The following is a 27,726-nucleotide window of genomic DNA, read 5'->3' as shown; positions in this document are numbered from 1 at the left end:
ATGCCCATATGGGTGATTTTCCGAAATTCAGTCACAATACATACATACATTTTCCTATAAATATATTGTAATGTTTTACTAACATACAAAGTGCTTGTACATTATTTGTGATAATGTGTCTGTACATTGTTTGTAATACAATAAATTGGAAAAAGTGTACAAACAAATAATTATATATAAGAAGTGTTAGCTAATCATGTGTGAGTTTGCAAAATTGTGGTGCTTAAAATGCATGAACTATGATTTGCTATAATTAATTATAGTGTACAAAATAGTCTGATCATTTGGTCTGATTGTGCTAATGTGAAATATACATGTTATTGATTTGAAACTAGTTTATACACATAGTTAGGGGCTACCTTTTGTAATTCTATAAGTTGATTGTGTCTGAGCAATTCATTGTCTTCATTAAACTCTCCAGCTTCAATAGAATAGGCTGCTCTTTCTATGTCAGCATAACATGACTGTAGTGAGTTTTGTATCCGGTCAAGTTGTCTGGTAAACTGTTTAATAGAAGGCAGTATCATTAGTGCAATATCATGATAACCTGGAGTCTTAGTTTGCAGCTTCTCAAACTTTTCTCTAATGTACTGTAGAAAGACATCATCATCACAGTGCGACATCAATTCCTCTACTAAGATAACTGCTTTTTGTGCTACAAATCCAACACGGTAAGTGTCAGAATAACATTTAACAGTTTGCAGTAAAGTTTGGTAATTCTTTTCACAAAGGCAGTGATGAACAGTTTGGTTTAATTTTCTACTCAATTTGTAAGCATTTTTTAACAATTTCTGGCATTCTTTTATTAGTGAGTCAACTCGATCTCCAAATAGGGGCTGAAAGTTGCTAACACATGTTGAAAGTAGTGCATGCTCCTTTATTTCTGTTAATATCTCTATGATGAAATGTGGATCTAATATTGTATACATATTAACCAGTTTTAGGTAAAGTATCAACCTGTGATTTTCAATCTCACTATGTATGGTGTTCAACAGTTCTGTAGCATTCAGGGAAATGTTGTCTCTTAATCCATGACTCATTTCAAAGAAATTAGCTAATCCTTGTTTCACAGATTCAGAAGTACCTAATTTTCCAACTGGTGAAAGAGATATTGCTTCATGGCTATTCATGTTCTCAATGAAGTATTGACTGATGAGGGCATGAACCTCCACATATTTGCTACGCATTGGTGATGTAATATCAGTAAGCTGGACAAGGCCATAAGCCCATAGTTGGTCTATACTGTCTCTTGCTTCAAATTCAGTAACCTTCCATAAATTTTGCAATACCACTGTTGGCAGCGAAGTACCAATTCCAGTCCATAATATCAGTGATTTTATTTTATTTGATAATGTTTTTGTTAACAGATCCAGAGTCACTTCAATGCAAAACTTCACTGCATATTTACGACTTCTCTTAATGTTGTTCTTATCCAAAGCTGTCAGACCTTTATTACATAATTTGGTTTGTACATTTTGAATAGCTTCATGGTTAGGTAAATGATATTGTTTCAGACTGTGAGACAATTGTCCTCTTACAAGTGACAGAAGCAGTGGCCACAGGTGTACATCTTGAGCTAGTTCATCAAGCGAGTTCACATCCTCTTGTGACAGTTGACTGATATCAATCACTCTACAGGTCAGTAGAGAGATAGCTTCACTTTGCTTCATTGGACCTACACTAACTACCTGTTTGGTAGGTATGTATTGTTCAATGTCATTCATCCTGGTAGTGAGAACTATTTTACAGTTACTAAATGCCTTCACTATCTGCTCAGCATCTTCAACATGCCACACATCATCAATAACGACAAGAAGATTACGACAATAACGACTTGTAAGTTGATTGATTTGTTGTTCAACGACATTAATATCACATTGTTCATCGCTCAATAAATTATATAATCCTTTTAACTTCATACTGGGATCAGTAGCTTGTGGTCCAAGCTCTATAAACACAACACCATCTTTGAATTGTTCCTTTATCACAGGATGATGACATAAAGCAGTGGCAATAGAAGTCTTGCCAAATCCACCAGCTCCAGTAACTGTTAAACTTGTTCCATAACTATTAGGATCAATGGTGGACTGACATAATTTAGTGACCATCTCATCCAGTAGCTGTTGACGACACACATAGTTGGGTGGCAGTGGTGGAGGTGGTGGACACTTTATTCCTATTGTGAATAGATTATATGCAGTTATCTAGTGCATTGGCTTCATGCTTAATAACTGCATCAGAAAAGAGGTAACTAGCATGAGATACTTAATTATCTTACAAGAACAGACACATGATGACCCTGGAAACACCCTTGATTGTTGCCATGAGATCTATATAGCTACATACAATCTCCTGAAATTATGCACTGTCAAATCATTGAATCACAAAATATTTAGGATTAAAGTGTGGAAATGCTGTAAAACAGCAACTTTGCATAATCTGGATTCTGCATTTGAATTTTACAAACTCTAATAGTACAGTCATCTAAATTGATTATTGTAAGTTACTGATTAGTAATATACTGATATAAAACAGATGTCTATAAGTTATAGTTATATCCCAAATCGAGGTAATTAAAGCCGAGGACATGTATATTTGCAATGATATCATCTGAATATATAGTTAAATATAGGGCAAAAGTTGTGACTAAGGTGTAGCTTTGATTGCTCTATTAGAGTAGCTACCTGACTGCTCTATTAGAGTATCTCCATTGTTTTTAATGCAGTGGGAGATGAAAAGTGAAGTGTTGCTGAGGGTTAATTGGTGTTAATTAAGTGCAATTGCATGCATGTCACTTAAATACAGTGGTACAGTATATAATTGTTTGCTATGACAAAATTGTCAAAGAACAGTAATGAAGTTAATTATACTGGCATTGAGTTAAATTTAAAAGTGGTTTCTGTTGAAACCACAGAAACTCCACCACTGATATGACTATTTTATACCCCTGCATGTGTGGGAAGTGCACAATAGCTTATGGACATTAAAACAAGTCTCTTGGTTGAGCTCCTTTGTAGTGAGTTCTGATTCTTTTAGTGTACAAAATTTATTCCAGATTTAACTTTGTAGCTAGCTATTATATAAACACTATAACACAGTCTATAAACTTTGATGATGGACATTCTACAAAACAGCAGTTTTTGGAGGTATACTTTTTCTTTAGTGGAGCAGTGTGCATAGCATGCAAGAACAACTCCTAAGATAAAACAATGGAGCCAGAGGTTATTCAAGGAAGTCGATTCTTCACCATACACTGCTGGAACTGATCCCTGAAAATAGACACAGGCTAGCTGTTTCTTGACATTTGTGTAATACATCACAATAGTATAGTGCCAGTGTGCAAAGGATTAACCTGTTATTGTAAGATTTAAACGGTATATTATACGTACACGTGTTGTACTGGAGTGTTTTTGTATTAACATTCCATATAGGTTATTTGCTCCATTGGTAAACAATACCATTAATGTTGTTGCTACAGTGTATGATGTCACAAACCAATCTGAATGGCTCAATCGCAGGTTTTATCACTTGGTGATAACTAACATATTGTACAATAGTAGAGCCGTTCTGTCCTGCTTTTTGGTAGTTATCACCAAGTGCATCACTTTGATACTCACACACACACACACACACACACACACACACATAAATTTAAAATGGGATAATACACTTGCACAGAGCACATGTTACAAATACCACTCACCAGAACTATTAAGTACATATATACATACAGGTGTACTTGGGCTTATTTTGCATGATCGACTTCATACGAAATGGTGTACTCAAAGTATAGTTAAGATGTGAACTGTATACCACCAATTGCACTTTATGAAACTTCAAAGTTTATTAAAGTACAACTATGACAGAATTACATACAAACGTCAGCAGTTTATTGTCATCAACTCTTAACACATGGCCAACATATTACCAGAATTCAGTAATCAGTAGCTTAGTGTACTTAATTAATTTTACTGAGTGTTTTATGTTTATTTTTAAACTAATTTTACTTGTAACAGTCAAAATTGCACTTCGTTTCACCTCGTGTAATTTTGACTGATACTTGTACAATTGTCCTCTAATTACACTCAAATGTGTGTGATTATCTATACTAATTAACAGGCTTGTTGTTGTTGTACACTGCTAGGAAGCTGAAACGTTAGCACTAACATGAGCTTGAACAATTAACACTCACCTGGACTAGCGTCAACACATGTAAGTACATAACCACCATAGGCAAGCTGCCATGAGTGTACTGGATTTCAATCCATTAAATGTTGTATTAAAGTTTTAAAGCATCACCTACCTTTTGTTATACAGATACACAATACTTGGCACCTGGCCTTAATGCCAATCAATGCTTGGCTTTGCCTCATGTTTTATTTAACATCTCAGTCATGCACCTCATGCTTTGTTATCCATAATAGAACTCACAGCAAAACTTTAACTATATTATACAGATATGTTTTGTTATAACATGATGTACTATTAAACTTATTCACATAACAAGTACCTTGTTTTATGCGCAGTTGGTCATACTTCAGTTGATCCTGCAATTCCATTCTTGACACTGTACATCCTATGTATATAAACAGTTAATAATAACATCATGTAGCATGTCTATGTACAGTATAAACTGTGTGAAAACCAATCTGAGGTATGTATCAGGGGTGGCTTCAAGGGGTTTCTGAGGGTTCCGGAAACCAGTCATGTTCAGATCAAGATACAGTACTTTAATAGAGCAGTCAATCACTCTAACAAAGTAGTCACAGTATTCAGAACAGCAGTATAGCAAGCTATAATTAAGGATTTTTACCTTATCAGTGATAATAATATTTAGTTAGTGGAGGGCAGTTATTCTCAGCAGAAAGTAACTTTTTTGGTCTTCACTAAAAATCTAGCTACAGTATATGCTCTTGATGAGAAACCAGTCATCAACAATCTTGGAGCCGCCTATGTCTATAAATGTACAGACAAGGTGATGTTAATCTCATGTATCTTAACTGGCTAGTCATAATAAACCTAATTTTGCAAAATATTATTTTGATTGCAATGTACATTCGTACAAGAGTAAGGAAAAATTTAGGAATTGTAATTTCAATCCCATCCAAAAACAACTTATAGCTGTAAAAAAAGTGCACGTCCAAGTAAAGCAGAGTTAACTGCGACAAAAAGTAATGATATCATAATGCGGCCATGTGCGAGGTGTACAAGTTGTAAAATTAATATTAGCTAATCAGATAATACAACGTTATTGTTAAAGTGTTAATGAGAACTATATGATGCTGCTAGTTTTTAAGTGTGTGAGCATCTCCATAAATGCCACACAAATTTAATTCTCAATAAAGCAATGTGTATAGATTCTCTGATAGCAATAAATAATTTGAGTTTGGCCGCCTTTCCTGTATACGGCAATGCTACGAACAAAGGAAAGGTGGCCAAACTCAAACTATTTATTGCTATCAGAGAATCTATACACATTGCTTTATTGAGAATTAATTTGTGTGGCATTTATGAAGATGCTCACACTTAAAAACTAGTAGCATCACATAGTTCTCATTAACACTTTAACAATAACATTGTATTATCTGATTAGCTAACATTAATTTTACAACTTGCACACCTCGCACATGGCCGCATTATGATATCATTACTTTTTGTCGTAGTTAACTCTGCTTTACTTGGACGTGCACTTTTTTTACAGGTATAAGCTGTTTTTGGATGGGATTTCAATACTTTTTGTTAGAATAAGTAATGCACTGTTGATAACAGTAGGTGAGTTTCCATGGTTTTGACAGAAACCCCAGATTACAGTGACAGAATATTAAAATATAACTGTAATTTTAGTGGCCAGGGCCGCCCACATGGTGGGGGGGGGGGGAGGGGTGGGAGTGGGTATTTTCCCCCAGCCCCAGCCCGAAAGGGGCCCTTTGAATACCTGTTTAAAGAAAGATCGATATACTCTAATAGAGCAGTCAGGATCTAGACCCTTCCTTGCCCCTGGGCCCCTTTTTAACTCTTTGCCTTGGGACCCCTAATTTCTCTGGGTGGCCCTGTTAGTGGCATGCAACTGCAGTCAACTAACACCCATTTTAACTAGCAAACCCTTAATAACACTTTGCCTTTCATCTTGTACTGCATTAAAACGATCAAGATACTCTATTAGAGCAGTCACAAAACAGCTGTAACACAGCAATCAATATTTAGCATACTTACAACTTCTGCTTAGCATCGGATTGTATAGTTTAAACAACTAGCTACTTAAAGACTTTACAATATAAAAAATATGGCACTTATAGAAATGTGACTGTTCTATTAGAGTATCTCGATCTACTTCAAGAAGAAGCTACGCCCCTGCCAAGAGATCTTGTGAAATGAAACGAGAATAGTAAAGAAAAGGCAAGTATGTACAGAGACAATAGAGGGGCGCGTAATTATGTCCTGTTGTAAATAAACGCCTTTAAAATTTATATTACTACTAAATAAGCGCACCACAATAGGCTTGAAGTGCGAAGAAAATTTAATTCTAAAAAAACAAGGTACATTACTATAAGAAAGTAACTTCTAGTGATCAAATTAACTATATTTAAACTGCTTCTTTTTAGCATAAAAGTGCTTCTCCTGAGCCTTGAACTTGTTACGTGCCTCTAAAATAATTATCAATTAAACTATTTTGATTTCTGCAACTACTCAATAATACATCAAATCTTTCTACATAGACTGGCGTAAGAGCATAGGTGACCCAGTCTGAGAAAACCGGTCTTATTGCCCATGTCAGCAGATTCGATTTTTCACCCAGGACACACAGCTACATGAATAAACTATCTAATTCCACATTTAAAATCAGCTAGACTTGAGTGGTCTGATTTTGCTGGCTGCTTTTTCCAAGCCCAGTGGTGATCTGTACATGTGGTGTGGGGCCTTAATGGAGTTCTAGTCAGCCGGGGAATGACTGTATGTGGTTGTACAGCTCTGTGGTGTTGAATAAGTACCTCTGCTGTCAATTTCCTTTCAGTTTAGCCAGTTTTGAGGCCTCAATGGCTCAAAACTTGGCCTAATTCATTCCTTGGCCTTCCTTTTCAATTTTTGAACACCATCTAAAATGGCGGGAAACTTAGTTGTTGGCTACTTGCACAGTGGATGCTCTGGAAGGTAAGGAATTGGTGTAAAACGTGTGAAAATTTGGTACACATAGCTTCAACCATTGGCGAGCTACAACACACTAAATACTTAAAACCGGTATTTCTCGATACTTTTTAATAGGCGATAAGCCTGGCTTTGTCAGACTGGGTCACATAGGCAGATCTAGGAGGCACTGTCATGGGGGGCTTAGAGAGGGGCAAGAAGTTTTAGTGTACAACAGTGTTTATTCCACCAAGAGGAATTCTAGTACACAGGTCATATTCAGTTACATAACTTTATTCAGTATAGCTGGATGAATGATAGACATACAGTTTTGAGACTGTAGCAAGTTAGAGAAAAATTTAAAATTAGGTTTGAATTTGGGAACATTTTTGATAGTATTTAGCTAATGAAGTGTATGCTAGTGATGCATATAAAGATTAGTTAGCCTACCTGAGATAAAACCTGTTTGATGGTAAAGTGTACTAAATCAAAATAAGGAGTAGCTAGTATTGTTATAATGACATTAGAATTGTGACTGATCTATTAGAGTAGTAGTGACTGCTCTATTAGAGTATCTCGATCTAGGCATAAAAATTCAAACTTATTTGCCTCACTTTCTTTACAATGTACAGTATAACTGTAAAGTACATTTATAACTGTTGTCTTCTATTTGCCCATTGGCTTTCTATACTTCTGAATACAGTGTGAATGCATGTTTCTGGTATCAATATAGTACTGTGAGTCCTAGGGGGCAAGAATAGGGCAAGGGGGCCACAGCACCCCTTGGCCCCCCTTAGATCCGCTTATACTTAAGAGTGGTATGATCTAACTGTGGAATGATTTATCAGGGTGATTTTATTCATATTCAGTTAAAATAGCTGTAATTAAAATGTCCTTCAATGAACCCCATCCCTGATGAGCTTATCTGTCTTTGAGTTGGAAGCCAGTAAGTAAATTTTCTAAAACCACCTCTGACTCTCTGTTTCCCTCCATAGTAGATAGGTTTTTCATAAGTTTGACTGTATTATCACAGTGGTGCTCACATAGGGTGGGCACTAGTTAGGGTACAAAATAGACAATGGTACAGGTGCATGTAGCAATGAGCAAATTCTATTTAATGAGCTCAGGAGTTTTGGACAAATATTTCAGGCATACAAGTATTCAGGCATAGTCTGTCTAGCAGATCATTGCTTTAGTCACTCCAGCACCTTATCAAGGTCACTAGAAAGCTGTGTAGATTGTACATGCCTATAAAAGAGTCTGGCTATAGGAATAAGACCCAGACAAAGGTAGCATGAAAATTATGAGCATATTAATCGAAGCACTTCATAGCCAATAATCTGGAATAAATTTTGATAGAAATTTTCATAGGTACAGGGTAAAAATGATAATTAAAGGTTTCCCATAGTGATAATTATCTTGATGAAGCCTTTTTGACATCCAAGTATGTAAACTGTACTGAACTAGGAAATTTGTCAAGCCCAACATACTTGGACCTGAGAAAACAGAGCATGTGGGTGTATAACATTTACCTTCTTTCTCAAGTTTCAATTTCACGGCTAGTATCTTTCATGACACCAACCTATAGCTATGCACTTTTCAGCCATTATAACACTTTTAAGTAGCTATACAATACGATGTAAATATTCTGTTCCAGTTCTGAGATATGGCCTATTATGTGATGGAGTGTAGTTTGCACCCACACACCCTATTTTTGCAGGCCTGATCACATTTGGCTTTGATAAATTACTGGTCAAATTTTATCTACACACCACTAGTTTCATATCGAGTCAATAGCACATTAAGCATATCGTGTCCCACCCTCCTCCCATTTTTAAAGTTTGCAATTTTTATCATTCCACAATTTACAATATAAATTACCAATCAACTGCATGTTTAGTCCTGTGAAAAATAAGCATTTCAATTGTGAAAAGATCTAACTTCTGCCATGGCTACAGAGTAAACCAAGTATGGCAATATCTTGAAAATGGTGTGTACATAGGTCGATTACTGTAGTAGCACTTTTTGATGGTTGTAAAAACAAAGGAGTTGTAGTTACATAGTTACAAAATACAAGTACAATGTATATAGTCGGTTGGTCAAAATACTCTAATAGAACAATCACCGCTATTTTTTTCTCTGTCACCTTTGATTTCACAACTTTTAAAACCATGGCTTCACAAGCCACACCCTTTTCCACGTGACTATCACATCTTGATGGCTTCAGTTGTAGAAAAATGTTTCTGTTCTAATGGCATCCTGTTTGCATTACATGGAGAAGGAACTATTTATCTCCTTCAGAACCTGCATGATTGCATACATTATCTCTTTACCAACCTGATGGATTTGGTGTGCTGACTATTACTGGGGTAGACTCAGCCTCCACTGATGATTCATTTGATGTTTGGTGTACTGTTGTAGGATAGTGTGATCCAGATGATGAGCTGATGCCACTATCCGGTAGTGATATATTAGCAGTAGTTATGGTGGAGAGTGGTGAACAGAGATCCTCTAGTATTTCTGTGAGCATATAAGCAGCATGATTGTTATGAGAAATGAAACATTATACAGTATGTAATGAAGCAAATAAAATGTTGTACATAACTGAATTTTAAATGCATGCTACCACTCATGTATGTATATAGCAAAAGAAGTAAAGTAAACTGAAGACTACACATAGTTGAAATATAAACAAGAAATAATTTGCATTTGTGATCGAAGTGCGTACTGTATTTGTGCTCTATAAATATAATACTATCCAAATGATAAAATAAAAAGAAGGCTTGTGAAGCAAAGTGCCAATGTAATGTGAAGAGTTCTAATCAACTATGTGATGGGGGCATACTTCCCCATAGTCGTGAATCTTGTGATGAGATTAAACAATAAGAGAGCAGAGATCAGGAAAGTATTTTTAAATGAAGAGAATGGAACAAGAAACGGAACTACATATAGTGTAGCTAGCTACAAGCAAAGCAATCTTTTAGCAATACTTGTTAATCAGATGTTAATAAAGTTTAAATTAGTTAAAATTACAATAATGTGTTGCCAGAAAAGAAATTTTAAAAAGTTGGACTATACTTAAACTTCAATGATCTTAAACAAACTAAAAGTGTTATGGTTAGTACAAAGGTACTCACTTATAACTAAAAAGTAAAAGAGGCGACTATTGATAAACTTTAGTCTAAGAATTATGAATTATAATTTATCATATGTATATTTTCTGTATGGTTGCCAACACAGGGGTCCACCACAGTGAGTGAAATATTGTCCACCAGATTTATGAATTAAGATCTGTACAGAGTCTATTGTAAAGATTTATGTTGCAAAATGGTATGGAATGTGAACATGCAGTGTGTAATCTTGTACCATTTCGTATATTTGCAATAACTTGTTTTGAAGTGACACTATCACAGAAGTCATCCATGATATCACAGAGCCACAATGCATCACAGTCATCTTTCATTCCACTCATAAGTTGGCCAGTAATTGCTTCATTGATCAGTTCGGGAGAGCGAAATACTCTCACATCATCTAAGTAATTAGATGGTACTCCTCTTATTGATTTTCTCATTTCTTCAACTGTTTTCACATAGTTTTGAGGTAGACAATGCCACAGTCTTGTGTAGTTCTTCTTGAGTACTGCTAAGACTAGACAAGAGCAAAACTAAACTTATATACCATCATCAAATAAATATTATTCAATAAAAGTGATTATGCATAAATGACTGTTTAAACATTTTACAGTCAAGTGTAACTGTGACAACTTACTGAGTGTTTGCAAATAATGCATAAAATGAAGGCTTACTATTTCATAATTTGTATTGTTTATTTGCTTAATACTGTTGTAACATGAGTATCAAGACACACGCTAGTGTGTCATGTGGCCAAGAAAGCTGGCATGCCACACTGTGAGTATGTTAACAGGAAGAAAGAAACAGCTTTTTCACATGTGAATATCTAGTAGGGATCTGCAATACATATCGATACAGCAAATAAGTATTACGGTAAGATACTGTACTTAGAAAATATTGATATATCAAAGTTTTCTAACAGAACAGTCAGTGATTGCTATATTGCTGTAACAGTGATCTAGATACTCAAATCAAAAGCCTGTATATTTATCTGTGCTATAAAATGGAATGTTACAAGAAGCCATAAAAATATGTGTGTATAAGTGCTGCTGTTATGGTTAAAATATTCTTTACCCGGGCCTTCTAAAAACAGTAGCTGTCACACTTTAAGTATAAAGAACTGCACCACTAAGCAGTAAACAATCTGCTGTATGTAAAGTGCAGAGTAATCTGGGACGAGCCTTTGTGAGAGCATGTGTTAAAATGTTTGTAGTAGCTAACTGTCTGGGTGGTGTAATATAGTGGTTGGTATCCAGGTAGAGGTGTGCTTTTTAACAGCAACTCTGGTTTCCATACTAAAAATCATATCAGAACACACTAGCTATTTGTCACATCAGTATACTGTAGTTTACGATCATTCACTGAATAAAGACATTTGTATACACAGTGAATGTAGAATCAGTGTCAGCTCTTTAAGGTATAGATAGATTGGATATCGTTATACTTATCAGCTAATGTGCCAGTTATGACTAGCCATGATCACTTCATTATAGTATCGTGATACAGTATTATATCGAACAGTTTACTGATGGTGATACATGATACACAAAATGCACTGTATCGCAGAACACTAATATATAGTTCCATGGTTCCTTATCCAAAGCTCTGCATTATAGCTGTCTGCCAGGTAGGGTAAGCCATGCATTTGACAGCCATTTCTGAGATATGTGCTTTCAAAGTTTTGATTTAATTTTTTAGTTTTCTTTCTTCATATGCTATAGGGGCTACTGGGGCTTTATGCACACTTTGCAAAAATTGCTGTAAAATGCAAATGTGTAACTGAATTGCCTTGATAATGAAGAGTGTAAAAAGGTGAGTTCACATACCAAGCTTGCTCTGAATCTGACAAATGTCCAAGGAGTTATGATCATTTTTCACATAAAAATCAAACTTCTAGTTATGGCTGCATGGTAAACCGAGTATGGAAACAACTTAAAATTGGCGTGTACATGGTTGGCTGATCATCGTAGCAGTGTATTTTGATAGCTTGAATGACAACAGTGTTACAGCTACAAAGTAATAAAGCAAAAACCAAACAAGTGTAAAGTCGTGCAATCAATAAACTCTAATAGAGCAGTAACCATGGGGTAAAATGGTGCATAAAAATTGTCAAAGAAAATGTACCAGACTTTGAACCCCTGGGACCTCCATACCTACACCCACATCCTTAACCGCCATCTTGTATTACCTTACTTAATTTCTAGTTTAAGTGCATGATAGGACCTTTTATGAACTAGCTGGATCTGGAGAAAAGGTCAGTCTATGTACTGTTACAAATGACAAGTTACTGTTTATTGTTTCTTAAAGTCACTGTTTATTATTTCATAAGTCATTGTTTATTAATCAGATATTTTTCCAGTGTTGCCCTTTGAAGGTTACCTTTTGTCATGGTACAAATAGGGCAGTACTATAACACTAGCTCTCTATGCAAAGACTCTGTAAAGACTGCTGTTGAAACTCTACATGTTTCATTGAGAACTGATTCCTACAAGACGTTTTGCTGAGGATTAGCTGAAGAAGAAGAGAGACTGAACTGTTTATTGTTGGTAAATGCTGTTATTTTGTATGCCACAAGATTATTAAATCATTCTTAAATTAAGTTATCTTGAAACCAGGACCAATAACAATCAAGGGACATGCCCATTAATGTCATAGCTGTACTAATTGTAAATGATTATGAAATATGTGTCCCTTATTGGAAGTATGGTGAAAAACAATGCATGAAAGCCAACACCCTTTGAACATTACATACACTCCAGTTGGCTTTACTAACTGAAGAAGTCACCGTAATACAATGGCCATGTTTGATATTCCAGTAGAGTGTGCATATCATGGTTTAGCTACAACAAAAACGTAACAAACTAGTGTATTTAAAAATTATTTCTGTAATTCAAAATGAAGTAGGGATTTAAGTGCTGAAATAAGAGAGATGAATAATTGTATCATAACATAGCTCTGTAGGAAAATCCATATTTTGGAACTGAACAAAGATTTTCCATGCCAATATAGGATTTTTTCCCCAGAGCTATGTTATAATACCATCATTCGACATATCTCTTACTTCACTACCTTTTATCAGTTGGTTCCTTACTTCATTTTAAATTTCTGGTTCTTGTAGCAAGATATGGGTTAGTGTTTTGAGAGATTGTTGCTATGGATCAGATGATTTAAAAGATTTACTGATGATAGCCATGGGATCTGGAAGCTGACAGTGTGGCTCAGTTCCCAGTGGGCCCTTATGTAACTATGTATATGTCACTGAAAAAAGTTTATAGAATAAATGCCATACACTTACTACAACTATACAATAAAATTTGGAGATTTGCTGTGGTAATGTATTTGTTAAGCATGCAGCTAGTAAGAAACCTGTACTCAGGCTTAGGTGTCTTGCTGGGTAAGATGTTTAACCACAAACATACGTACTACATACTCTGTGGGTTCCTAACAAAATTCCAGTCACTCAGACCATTTTCTTAATAACTAAGACATACATTGGTATGTAATAATCACCTTGGTGATTATTGCATCATTCTTAAGGGGTTGTAGCACTGCATGTCTTACCAATACATATAATTACCTTTTGAAGAAGGAGCCAAACTGACATGGGAAAAGTTCACATGATACAATGGACTACTCACACCTGATAAGACAGTTTAGTACACAAACTGCAATATTTCATATTATATTTACTTGATGATGTGTGATGTTGTAGACTATGCGATGACTGAATATTTGTAGTGGGTGATGTAGAGGTTAGATTAAAGTGAGCACCTACACATGTACAGTATGTGTGTGCATACATCAAATTATACAGCAAAGCAATTCACAATAGTATGTAAATGTATACAATTCAAATCTAAAACTATAGACATGATAATCATGTCTATAGTTTTAATGTCTATAATCATGTATATAGTTTAATAGTCATGTTAACATGTTTACATGATAATTACGTCTATGCTTATCATGTAGTATGTAGTACTGTATATATGTGACCAGATTTTACAAAAACCAATCCAATTCATATATCAGGAAAAATCAAACTAACACCATCAGCGGATAGCTACTCTATCATACTACTAGTTTTGACCCTCAGTACTACTCAAACTACTTGAGGCTTGTGTTAACAGACGTCTTTTCTGGGTGGTGTGGAGAGCTCAAATGGCAGTTTCCGCATGGCCTTGTGAAAGGTCTGGCTTGGCAAGAATCAGTAGTTTACCGGTGGATGGCCTGATAATGTTGGCCAGACGTATTTTCTGTTGATTTTGCTACGTATAAGCCACTAAGAAGCCAGCACAGCCGTGTAATCTTGTGTCTGGAATCCAATTGTGGTCTGCCTCTATTTTGAAGTGGATCTCTTGCCCACCCCCTCCACCCCTTTGTGATACTACTTCAGTTGTCCAACTGCTCAGATTTCTATCTTATTTGGTGGAACTCTACAGTTTACAAGCAGCTATAAGTACCGGAAGTGGTCTGACAAGTAATAGATTGATGCTTCTCTTGTGTAAACTTCATACACATGCTTGTTATCCTTGGAAAGTTATACTGATTTGATTATTTAAAATAGTGTATCTCAAAACTTCTAATAATTATGTATTTAGAACGTTTTTCTAAAATCCAGTCACACATATATGTATATAGAAGGGATAATGTAGGTTTGTACTTTCCTATTACAGCTTGCCAATGGGCTATATATGACTAATGAATATACCAAGCAGACTGCTAGGCAATGCTCATTAGTGATAAGCAAGCCTAACTGTACATACCTTCAGAGAGATCAGAAGCATTGCTTACTGTAGCTGAACTTTCTAATGGCTAAGTTATGCATTCAGTCATGCATAACTTATACGGTACTATGATTAACTTAATTTCTGCACTGCTCAATATCAGATGGATCTAGACAAGCCTTTTCACTTATATCGTACTAGATTCGTGTACAATGCATACACCATGGACTCTTTTGTGTTCTCCTTTATGTCCCATTTCTTTCCCTGCTACCACACAGGTGTTGATTCATGGGTAGCACATCAGTGGCTTCATGTGCTGACTATTATGTTTCTCATGAGATTCCAATGAGAATTCTCCATAGTGACTGAATCTATATGCAGAGATGCTTCTCACATAAAGTTCTTCATTTGTAACATTTTGTAACGGGTGGAACATGCAATCAACATATACATAGAGGCACAGAGGTCTACTATTATAACAATTGTTACTCATGTGTGAGTATGCTTTATTCTACGATAGGCCTCAGGGAATTATGCTCCAAATTTCCATCATTATTCTATTCCGAATTTCTCCAAAAACCCTCTTATTATGCTTTTATTATTCCCAAAATGCACTAATTATTCTCAAAATCATTTCCAATTTTTGTAAGAATTTTTAATTATATATTCAACAAAATTTTAAGTCAGCAAAATAGCTATTTTATTAGATAATGAACCTTATTATGTAGTCAGCAAGATGCTTGGTGGCTATTTCAGTAGAGTAAAATATTCCACCAATAACTGTTTTAATAGCTATCAGAAGTTTTATCTTAACTGCATATTATGTTCAAAATGCTGAAATAATTCTCAATTCTTTTACCTTATTACTCCCAAAATTATGCTGGCATAATTCCTTGAGGCCTATTCTACAACCACCTGTAGTCTATATGATAACATTAAATTTCAAGCTATTAACTCTTAAGACAGTAAATCTAAACTCATACTCACCAGATCTTATTTCACTGATCAACATGTTCAACTGATGTGATGTACTGATAGTCTCCAGTTGATCACACAGATCAAGTAATTCTTCTCTACAGCTCATCCTCTCAATCAAACAATCAAATATTATCTTATTAGCTTTAGTAGAGTTACTACTACTCAATATCATACAAATCTGATCATCACTGATATAATTCTGCAACTTCTCAACACTTTGTTCATAGTTATCAGGCATCAGTTGTAGTATAGCGTGATAGTGTGTCTTGAGTTGAATGCAATCTGTAATTAAAGAATTGCGACCCAATTTTGGAAAGTCAGCCTTATATTGTCACATTTGACACTTCAGATATTTCTGACTAAAGACATCTAAAAGCTATCATCAAGACTCACGGTAGTGAGTCGCGCGGCCAGTAAAGCAGAAACGCGCGCCGCAGACAATAAATGACGCGACCACTACGTGAGGATTTTACAAGAACGAACGTTCTCAAATTTGGCCTTCCTGTAATCCACCCGTCACTTACGCTATCCCTCTGAAACTCTGGAGTTGAACTCATCGTGTCACTAGTAACTACCACACAAGCAGTGAAGCAAATCCATGCCGATTGTTTCGTGATCGAGATTGCCGACATGAAAGGGGACGTTTCATTTTTTTTTTATCGCATGCGGTTAGACGCAACCGCAGGTGTATGCCTTGCGTTCCTTTGTGCATTCCGAACATTGATCGCCCTGTTATCGCTTCAGTATTCACTCAATCACCTCAAGATTCACATCATCGATTTCACCATACATGATTACCCTACAGTCGTGATTTCAGCACCAAACGAAGTTTCAGTCGTCCTCAGTCGACCTAGAGGCCAAATACAAATCCCAGATTGTTGTTTTCCGCAATACTCGCTTGGCATGTAGGGCAATGTGTCTTTAAACTGTTCTGAAAGTTTCGTTCAGATTGAAACATTTGTTTTCGAGAATGGCTAGTTTGAAATTTGAATTTAGTCGCCCCCACGTCATTTGCTCTCTAAGAATTTTACTCGGAATTTAAAGAATGACGCAGAGCACAACTGCGGTCTCTGGGTATTGATGAACTGGCGCGCTCTATGTAGTTAATCAGTACATATAGCCACCAAGAAGTGTGCTGCCATAGATTATAGTCCATAGATATAGCTAATCTATGGTGCTGCATACCATCCTTCGTTTTGAAATTAGTCGCCCCCACATAATTTGTCCTCTAAGGGCGCGGCTTAAAGAATGACACAAGAGTACAACTGCGGTTACCAGTTGTTGACACAAGCTGTGAGTAATTAGCACATGTAGCTAGCTTAAAAGGAAGTGTGCAAAATCGCCTAATACAATTGTCACCATGCATTATTGCATTTTATAGCACCCCCACACAAAATTACACATGTAATTACAACATACAGAGGAGACACATGAATACCAAACACTTTTCACAACAATAATGTAAGAATTGTACAATAATGACTGTAATATAACTGCTATGCAAATGTTTTCCAGTGGCCCGCCATGGTAGCAAGTCTCACATGACGGCATGTATATTCATCCAAACACAATGGGAGTAACGAGTGAGTATGATGACAACAAGTTGGTATGACTCCATTTGTAGAATCCAGATGAGTGGGTGTGGCTCCAGTATGTCTAAACGGTTAACAAACATTCCTGTTATAACTACGTGCTAGAGTTGCAATATAATAGTATAGTATTTAAATGCAATAATACATAGTCTCCATTGCATCACTATCAAACGACACTAAGTGGAGGATATTGTTGCATCTCTAGTATGTACACTCTATCAGTACAACCTATCTTAATGGCCACTAGTATAGAAAGACAACCACTCTTGAAAAGCCAATTCCAATTGAGAATTTATACACTGTTACCTGCTGAATGAGTGAAGGTGGCAATAAACAAGTTCCACCGTAATTTATACACGTGATCTGATCCTGTATATTCTGTCAGTGGATGAGATCCACTTGGCCAGGACAAAATGTGACTCAAGTGCCCTGGATGATCCATACTCAACCAACTTATGACCCAGTGGCACAATGGAACTGACTATTTATAGAGAATACAATTACATTTATTTCTAAGATGTGTGGATGTGTGGACACATTACAACACATTACATGTACATACAAGACACGCTACGTACTGTTTTAGCATTTCAAGTCACCACATTATACACGTACCAGTCAACAATGCTTCATAGTGCCCATCAGTAAACCTGAAGAAAAGTTACGAAAAATAAAAATTCACATAAGTACAATGAAACCTCATTAATATGGCAGGCTGTGGGACCAAAAAATTTGGCCTGAATAACAAGGTGGCCTTATTAATGAGGTCATAAGTAATGCTTAGCTATATTTGGGACCTACTAGAGGTGGCCAATATAATGAGGTGGTCTTATTAAAGAGGTGGCCACTAAGTGAGGTTTCACTGTACATATAGTTCACAATATTGTGAACAATATTAATGGTTAACAATATACACTGAAACCTGCAGGTCACTTCTTGTGGAAGATTGCTCTCTACACAAAATGACACATTCAGAGATTGTATTTAGATGGATGATACAGTAACGCATTGTGACTTCAATACTCGTGATGTGTCACTGCTAGGCAGCAACCATATACACGGCACTGCCACATCGCACTTGCTCGCACACACAATTTTGCTAACGATTTTACAAATTGATAATTAAGGGGTGTGGCAACTAGCTGTTTCCCTTCTGTACAAGTGGCCACCAAGACAGGTCCACTGTGGATGAAAGCCAGGCATTAGATATTTGGTATTTCATGTGTTGAAGACATTCCAGGGCTTCTGGTAGTCTCAAATCTCACCACAGTTTAACTCAGGCAGTGTTGTGGTCACCACTAAACTACTGGAATGCTGTGTTATGTTCATCTTATGCTTGGCTACTATATTGTAGAACTGAAATGGATACTCTGAAAAATATATCCTATGGATAATGACTTCATCACTTTCTTCATCAGGAGCTTATAAGGACCAACAGTGAAACTTTTTACACTTGGGGCTGACAGTCAACTGCCTATGTCTGAAGCAGTGCTTTTGGTGCTCTAACAGATTGGCTGCCCCCTTGCTGCCAGCACTCACTGTCTCATACGCTGTCATACACTAAATCCATCTCTATAGCCAGTTAGAACAGCATGCTTCTTACCTTTTTTTAAGGCCGCATAATGCAGCCACCTCTTTAAAAGGCAAGGTTAGAAAATTTTGTCCCTACGGCCTGAATAATGACCAGTTTTCACTGTACTATTAGTGATTAGTGATCATGGGGGATTATTTATTAAGATACTAAGATATACAAACGCTACAACCTCTAAATATAGCAGTAAATTTTTTACCCTGGTCCAATGTCTCATAATAATCGTGACTTCGTGAGAGACTCTACTGTGACAAATACATGTTTATCATGATATGTGCTAATCGCCTTTTTACAATTAAGTTTTACAACACAAATACATGTATAGTTAAACTCACCAATTGCGACTAAATCCCTTCAACACGAAAAGACAAATAATGAGACAACCTTGGAGACAACAGCCACACAAGCCTATTCTGGTGCGTTTATTTAGTAGTAATATAAATTTTAAAGGCGTTTATTTACAACAGGACATAATTACGCGCCCCTCTATTGTCTCTGTACATACTTGCCTTTTCTTTACTATTCTCATTTCATTTCACAAGATCTCTTGGCAGGGGCGTAGCTTCTTCACTTGAATTAGTCAATGCTTGAAGTAGATCGAGATACTCTAATAAAACAGTCACATTTCTACAAGTGCCATATTTTTATATTGTAAAGTCTGTAAGTAGCTAGTAATTTAAACTATACAATCCGATGCTAAGCAGAAGTTGTAACTATGCTAAATATTGATTGCTGTGTTCAGCGGTGGAGCAAGTAGTTGATATGAGGGGGGCTGGGCTGACCCAGACTTATTTCTATAGTTTAGTAAGGTGAGACCAAAAAAAAAAAAAAAAAAAAAAAAAAAAAAAGGTCGCAACCAACTGACAAGAGCTTCCACCTCACCAGCTACCATTTCTAGCTGATAAACTACATAAAAATCCTTACATAGCTCGCTACACACTGAATACTTTATTAGAGTGACTGCTCTATTAGAGTATCTCGATCTTTATCACGGTTTTCAGCCCCACTCCAAGAAAGATAATTTCGGTGTGATATCATTCTGAGGGGGGGCTAAGCCCCCCCCCCCCCCCCCCCTTTCCGCCGCCTATGGCTGTGTTACAGCTGTTTTGTGACTGCTCTAATAGAGTATCTTGATCGTTTCAATGCAGTACAAGATGAAAGGCAAAGTGTTGTTAAGGGTTTACTAGTTAAAATGGGTGTTAGTTGACTGCAGTTGCATGCCACTAACAGGGCCGTCCAGAGAAATTAGAGGGCCCAGGGAAAAGAGTTAAAGAGGGGCCCAGGGGCAAGGAAGGGTCTAGATCCTGACTGCTCTATTAGAGTATATCGATCTTTCTTTAAACAGGTATTCAAGTGGCCCCTTTCAGGCTGTGGTAGGGGAAAAAATACCCCAGTTACCCCCAATGTGGGCGGCCCTGGCCACTAAAATTACAGTTATATTTTAATATTCTGTCACTGTAATCTGGGGTTTCTGTCAAAACCATGGAAACTACTGACTCACCTACTGTTATCAACAGTGCATTGCTTATTCTAACAAAAAGTATTGAAATCCCATCCAAAAACAGCTTATAGCTGTAAAAAAAGTGCGCGTCCAAGTAAAGCAGAGTTAACTGCGACAAAAAGTAATGATATCATAATGCGGCCATGTGCGAGGTGTGCAAGTTGTAATATTAGCTAATCAGATAATACAATGTTATTGTTAAAGTGTTAATGAGAACTATGTGATGCTGCTAGTTTTGAAGTGTGTGAGCATCTTCATAAATGCCACATAAATTTAATTCTCAATAAAGCAATGTGTATAGATTCTCTGATAGTAATAAATAGTTTGAGTTTGGCCGCCTTTCCTGTATACAGCAATGCTACGAACAAAGGAAAGGTGGCCAAACTCAAACTATTTATTACTATCAGAGAATCTATACACATTGCTTTATTGAGAATTAAATTTATGTGGCATTTATGAAGATGCTCACACACTTCAAAACTAGCAGCATCACATAGTTCTCATTAACACTTTAACAATAACATTGTATTATCTGATTAGCTAATATTACAACTTGCACACCTCGCACATGGCCGCATTATGATATCATTACTTTTTGTCGCAGTTAACTCTGCTTTACTTGGACGCGCACTTTTTTTACAGCTATAAGCTGTTTTTGGATGGGATTTAGCATTACAGTGATCACAATCATTAGTTAACACTCTGAATTACAACAGATTCTGTGAAATAATTTAACAGGTGCATAGCTGTCATAGTGGTGACACGATAAATTGCAAGGTTCTAATTGTTTCAAGAGTGACATTTAGACTGATTTTCCAAAATCTGGTTATGTATTGTGATGTATACAAACTTTATATTCACATGAATTTGTATTTAAACAAATACAGCAAAGCCTATGACAACCATGCGAAATACAGCTATACATTTCCACCTAGCAAACCGACACTGGTATGCATGTGCACCACTCAGGTGCTTGAGCCTTGTGCAGGTAAATCCTACTGGGACAGAGCTAGTAACTGCAGGAGGACTATCCAGGTCTCATGGAGAGAGGTCATGGAACTCGAAGTTCCACAACTACCCCAACACCACTAAGCGAGACAAGGATAGTTGGGCATTTGCTTCTCCAGTAAATATCATGTACCCATTGATGTTATAGCTGGGTGGGCTGCTTCCTCAGATGACATCATGCCACCAGACAGCTGGGTAGACTGGAGCAATGTGAATAAAGTTTCTTGCTCAAGGAAACAACAACACCAACCAAGCATCAAACCTGGAACCTTTCAGTTACCAGGCTGATACTCTAGTCACTTGGCTATGCTTACTTATCTAAACAAGTAGGCTTACCATCACTGGCATTAACCCTTGATGGTACAGGGTTGTCACGGAAAGATTGCTGTGATGTACCTGATAAAATTAAGAAGAAAATGGATCTAACATGACAATCAGTCAAGCATTGCATCTACGTATAGTAGAGAATTCATGATCATATATACATACGTATTTTAACACATGTTTAAGCCTCACTAATTATCTATATGATTGTATGTATACAAGTACACGAAAAAACAAGGAATTTTCAACTAGAGTAGGGACCATAGCACATCGATAAAAAGTACTGAAACAAGTTGGAGTAGTCCATGATATTAAATCACTGTAAAACAATAAGAATTGTTATTTCCCTACTGTGCATTTCCGTTATGGTATCTTGAGCACAGTAGGGATACAACACTTCTAATTGTTTTACAGTGATTTAATATCATGGACTACTCCAACTTGTTTCAGTACTTTTTATCGATGTGCTATGGTCCCTACTCTAGTTGAAAATTCCTAATTTTTTCGTTTACCTGTTTGTTAACTTTTTTTGTAAATAATTTTATGATTGGTGAACCCACGCATACCGCATCTGAAAAGGCACCGCGCGCCCCAGCTATATCAATTATCGTCTCAAAAGTGAAGTATCCATTAAGCTTCGTTGTCAGCTATGTTCAACCCGTCACACAGCATTTCGAATCAAGAACTGTTCGAAAAGCACCTCTACAACCCACACATACCAAAAGAAAGAAATCGTGCCGTGCCCCAATCATATTAATTATCGTCTGAAAAGTGAAGTATCCGTTACGCTTCGCTGTAGGCTATGTTCAACCCGTTACACAGCAGTACGAATCAAGAACTGTTTGAAAAGCACCTCTGCAATCGAAATAGCCACGATGAAAAATACGGACGATTTCCGTTTCGAAGGGAAGCCATCACGTGCTCACGCCAAATCGACACCTTTCCCTGTCAGCAAAGATGAATGGGACACAAAGGAGGACAGTGGTAAGTCCATGAAGAATGCATTGCACGTACTGCGGTATTCCAAAAGGCACCTGTCGGGCCGAAGCAACGTCGAACAGTGAAAAAATCAACCCCGTAGCCTTAGCCGTTATCGCGGTACGCTTGTCTGAAGCCAGTGAAGGCATCAGTCAGTCAGTCAGTTACTCAGTCAGTCAGTCAGTAGAACATTCAGTTGAATAAAAAAATTTTTAAATTCCGTAGCAACTTATTGAAAGCGTTTCAGGTCGATCTGAAAGCTTGTTTGGGCTTAGTTTTACCTCACCAATACTGCCTCATTGTCGTAATGGAAAATCGAGGCTGGTTTTTGGTGATATTATTTCGTGGGCCACGCCTACTCCTTTGTTGTCTTTACTATACAGTTACTATTGTACTGTATGATTACTATCGTACCAGTTACTATCGTACTGTATGATACAGTTACTATCGTACTGTATGATGCAGATGGACATGGTGTATGTAGAGGACTACAAAATTTAGCTAAGAAAATTATGCCTATTTACATCTGGAACCTTTGGAATTTTAAAATTATATCATCAGTTAGCAATTCTTATAATGCATCTGCATCTCAGAAACTAGAGTAGTTTTTGCAGCTACCTTTGCTATTGAGAAATGTAATTCTAAAATGTTTATCAACATCCATTGGGCAACTATAATTTCCAGCTGGTGTATAACCAGGTGACACCGACCATTTTATACATATCTTTGTTAAGATTAGATTATTAATTATGTGAAAAGACACAAGTATTTGGAAATCTTAGCCTGCATTTTGCTCCATATATGTAATAACAGCAATACGATTATTAGGATGACATTCAACACAGTCATAGCTATATAGAATAAGAAAACTATTGCACAAGATAGGGAACCAAAATTAATAAGAATTGACAGGTAGAAATTTTCAGCAAGCTCTCCACTCAGCATGGTGGATGGGTGTTGCAAAGCTGTTGCTGGCAAAAGAGTCATGTATGTGACAGAATTTTGGAAAATCACCCATATGAGTGCATGTGAAATAATTAGAATTTCATGTTTAGTGGGTTGCTAATAAGAGCAGGGAACAGGTTTGAAAATATTTCAAGATTATTTTTTTTGTAATTTAAGGTATCGAGAATGGCTTTAAACCATCAACAAATAAATTGTGATTTGATCATTAAATATTTTAGGTGTCAACTGTGCCCATATGGTGATTTTCCAAAATTTGGTCACATATACAGGACACATTAAACCATGAAGTCATCAGGTAATATAATACACTCTCAGATTATTAATCACTATTCCTCTACAAGATGGCTGCTGAAAGCCCAAGTAGTAGGCAATCAGAAACTTGACACTGAATCTTTTTGAATGTAGAAAAAAATCCCAGACTGGTAGTGACTTGATCCACAAGCATCTCACAGCCTGGGAAAGTTTCTGAGGGAGCCACGCAACAGGATTTATTCTACATTCAACTAATACATAAGCAGCATGACTTCTCATGTTTCATCAGGGGTGCTTTATTGGTCACTATCCAACTAAGACTTTCCAACTAAGGAGTCTGTAAGAAGGCTACTGAAAGCCTGTGTAGCAGGGAATGAGGAGCTTCACACTAAAGCTATGTTGAATGCATTACAATTCTTTACTGAATTCTACACTTAACAGAATGAATTTTACCAATATTAGGAGGAACTTTTCTTGACTCATCAAAATGTTCATCCTGTGGTTCTGTTGTCAGATCTAAGAGCAAGAATGATATATTACCAACTGCTGACAGACGCAAGGTTACCTTTTCTCAGTTCCTGTGCAATGCACAATATATTAGGTGAATCAATAAACTCATCCAGCACATCACACAAGTCCAACAAGTCCCCTCTACACTTCATACTATCAATGAAGTAATCCAAAATCGTCTTATTAGCAGCATAAGAGTTGGTACAATTTAATATAAAACTTATCACATCATCTGTCAACTTGTGTTGTAGTATGTTTAATGTTTGACAATGCTCTTCAGGAAATGATTGAAGTAAAACAGAGTAGTTTGATCTCAGCAAAGAAAAGTCTTTGGAAGAATACACTTTGGTATTGCACATACCGATAATTTTTTTGTTTACCTTCATTCAATGTCAAAGTTAATGGAAGACTGTTTACATCATTAATAGTCTCTTGATCAGATACTTTGATACCTATAAATTGAACATCAAAAGAAACTGAAAATAATTTACTCTTTTACACAATTATAAGATATGATTACTTGCAGTTACAGTAGCTAGTTTATCATTCAATAGCTTCTTCTTAGTCTGGTCATCAGCCATAATGATATCCACAACTTCATTATAGGTTAACAAGTTGTGCGTACACAACACATCCACTGATGTAGCTAATGAAAGTTGATCACTAGAAAATGCTGCCGGCTCTAAATGTACAGACATTCAATTACAATAATTTGGTGATGTTTAACCAGCAATATAAGTACTCCAAATAGTTTAAGGAGACAAATGTTAGTTGGTTTTGTATGCAAAGTTTATACCTGAAATAAGCACAAGTTTGTTTTAAATTGCATAACCATATGACTGTCGTTTACTTGTGTAAATTTCACAAACTCTTCACACCTGTTGTACCAGGTTACATTATCAAGCTGACACAAGCAGCATAATAAATTATTAATGCTGTTCCTTTACCTGATAGTTTACAACTCTTTTTTAGCACTGGAGATGGCTGTGTAATAGCTTCTTCAGGTGAAGTGTTCTCTTTGTTTGCAGTCAGAGAATGGTTGGTAGGTCTAAATGACATAACATTACCTGCAAAATGATGTAATTTTAATGAGTCAATTTAAACATGGATATCAGTAAGAATCAGCAAAACACATTACCCTTTGTCTTGCAGCAAAGAACACTGACATACCATACAACTGTGTTAGACAACAGAATGGAAGTGAATATTATTTTTGCATGCACTCCTATATAGATCTCTAGTGCAACTTTGTCCAGTATTACATGTTAGGTATAAAGCAAGCCACACACCACATTTGAAAATCGCCCCACCCACTTCTGAGATGATTTGGTACAAATTTCATTTTTGCTTCATAATTATTTAATCCTTTCATGGACTTAGATTTTTCTTGTGCAATTGTAAAAATAAAAGTAAACACATAGTTGAAGTTTAGTAGTCATGGAGGGCATCCGATAGTGAGTTCACATAGCTTCATGTTTGGTAACATGTGTACAGTCTAGATAGACAATTAAGTATTTGAGTCACTAATAACAAAGTATTTTAAATTGTATTGGAAAGAATTTGTATTTGAATTTACATACTGTCCTGACAAAAGTATTTGCAATCATATTTATATATGAAAAATATTGTTTTTTGTATTTGTAATTAAACACTATGACTGTGTTGACACCAAGTCTGATATGCATGATCATAATAATGTAGTACTTATGTATATTTTTACAGCATGGTACAATATGGTATGCACTTACTAGTAATGGTCTGGTTGGATGTGATTATAGCTAATTTTCGTCTATTATTAAGAGTATGATTTGCTCTCCTTGCAAATGTAGAGGGACAACAATGATCAGGACCACAATAGGCAGTTCTCATTGTTTCAGTCAATGGGAGTGTATTAGAAGGTTCATAAGTTGAAGTTGAGCAATGGCAACTAAAAGCTAAAAGTGTAAGCAAACATTAATTGTAATGCAAACACAAATTAAAGATGTAGTCATACAGTACATAAGAAAAACTATTAGGACTGTACATGGAGAACTGTGAGAGATATTATAGCAACTATGGTTAATATTATACAGTGATTATTGAATTGGTAACGTTTGAATTTTATTTACATACAAAGTGGCTCTAGACATAAGGTAATGTTGTGAAATTGATAGCCCAGTAGGAATAATGTTACACATACATTTACCTACTAAAACAAAAACAAGGCAATTTCTATATACAGTATGTACATGTGTATGAACATTCATATTTGTGACTGGATTTGCAAAAAGGGTTCTTCCACACACATCCAAGTTGCCAACTTTGACATTTCATAACTTCAGATTGGTAAACGCTGTTGACTTAAAATGTGGTCAGAAGTTAGTATTAACATAGTTGAATAGTTGGTGAAATTGTTATGGTAATATGTTACTTTAATACTAGGTTATGGCCTCCCAAGTGTACAGAATTGGATGTGTATGAAAGACCCATTTTCACAAATCCAGTCACATTTTAATAAATTACAAATGGGTTAGTGATTTTCTGTAATACGTAGCATTACACATAACTTCTTGTTACTGATTATAGCTATCAATCTGTGAAAATTGTAATACCTTTGATCATTCTTTGTGGAAGATCAGCCAACACAGTAGCAGCATTTAGGAAATCAATGAATCTCTCATAATCCTGGTCTGTATCCAGTGAGAGTATTAAGATATTTAAAATTCTTTGCAAACAAGCTCTAGCAGTTCGTCCACTTAAAATATACTTTTCAACAGTGTCACTAATGTTATGACGTTGTCGTACCACACTTAGTGTTAGTTTATAGTTAGGTATTAAACTCTGATATAATGTATAATAGTATTTGCTGAGAAATGAAAATGCTGCAATGAAGGGAACTTAAATACACAAATACACCATTGTTTCTCATACCTGATTCCTTCCTAAACTTTTCCATCACTTTTGGACCATGTAAAAAGTCCATTTCCTGATGATTTCTAGACATTGTTGTTTCAGTTGGCTAGCAAACTGATTCCAACAACAATAGCATAGCATTTATAATAATCCA

The 27,726-nt window shown here is 36.2% G+C and overlaps 1 protein-coding gene across 2 annotated transcripts; it reads right to left on the bottom strand.

Moving 5' to 3' along the window:
- LOC136246938 (uncharacterized) lies at positions 1–27,726 on the bottom strand. Of its 2 annotated transcripts, XM_066038542.1 has the most exons (16): positions 27,591–27,726; positions 27,272–27,541; positions 26,429–26,614; positions 25,628–25,747; positions 25,201–25,362; positions 25,061–25,132; positions 24,736–25,008; positions 24,624–24,686; positions 21,987–22,046; positions 15,968–16,240; positions 13,944–14,024; positions 13,831–13,893; positions 10,489–10,770; positions 9,460–9,642; positions 4,511–4,576; positions 1–2,176 (listed from the first exon to the last, which is right to left on the bottom strand). In XM_066038542.1, exons 1-16 carry the CDS (start codon positions 27,661–27,663, stop codon positions 318–320), a joined length of 4,086 nt encoding a protein of 1,361 aa, XP_065894614.1. In that variant the 5' UTR covers positions 27,664–27,726; the 3' UTR covers positions 1–317. The 2 variants fall into 2 exon arrangements, with proteins under 2 accessions (XP_065894614.1, XP_065894615.1); XM_066038543.1 differs by lacking the exons at positions 13,831–13,893; positions 13,944–14,024.

This window comes from Dysidea avara, chromosome 2 (assembly GCF_963678975.1).
Source record: "Dysidea avara chromosome 2, odDysAvar1.4, whole genome shotgun sequence".
In the NCBI taxonomy this organism is placed as follows: domain Eukaryota; kingdom Metazoa; phylum Porifera; class Demospongiae; order Dictyoceratida; family Dysideidae; genus Dysidea; species Dysidea avara.
Note: the sequence above shows the minus strand (reverse complement) of the source record. Positions and strands in the feature narration are given on the sequence as shown.

Coding starts and splice junctions, on each gene's coding strand:
- LOC136246938 (XM_066038542.1), bottom strand. CDS start 27,663: ATGTCTAGAAATCATCAGGAAATGGACTTTTTACATGGTCCAAAAGTG. Junction 22,047..24,623: donor AAAAGTTCCTCCTAATATTG/GTAAAATTCATT, acceptor TAATTTTATCAG/GTACATCACAGCAATCTTTC. Junction 9,643..10,488: donor TATTGCAAATATACGAAATG/GTACAAGATTAC, acceptor ATATGCTCACAG/AAATACTAGAGGATCTCTGT.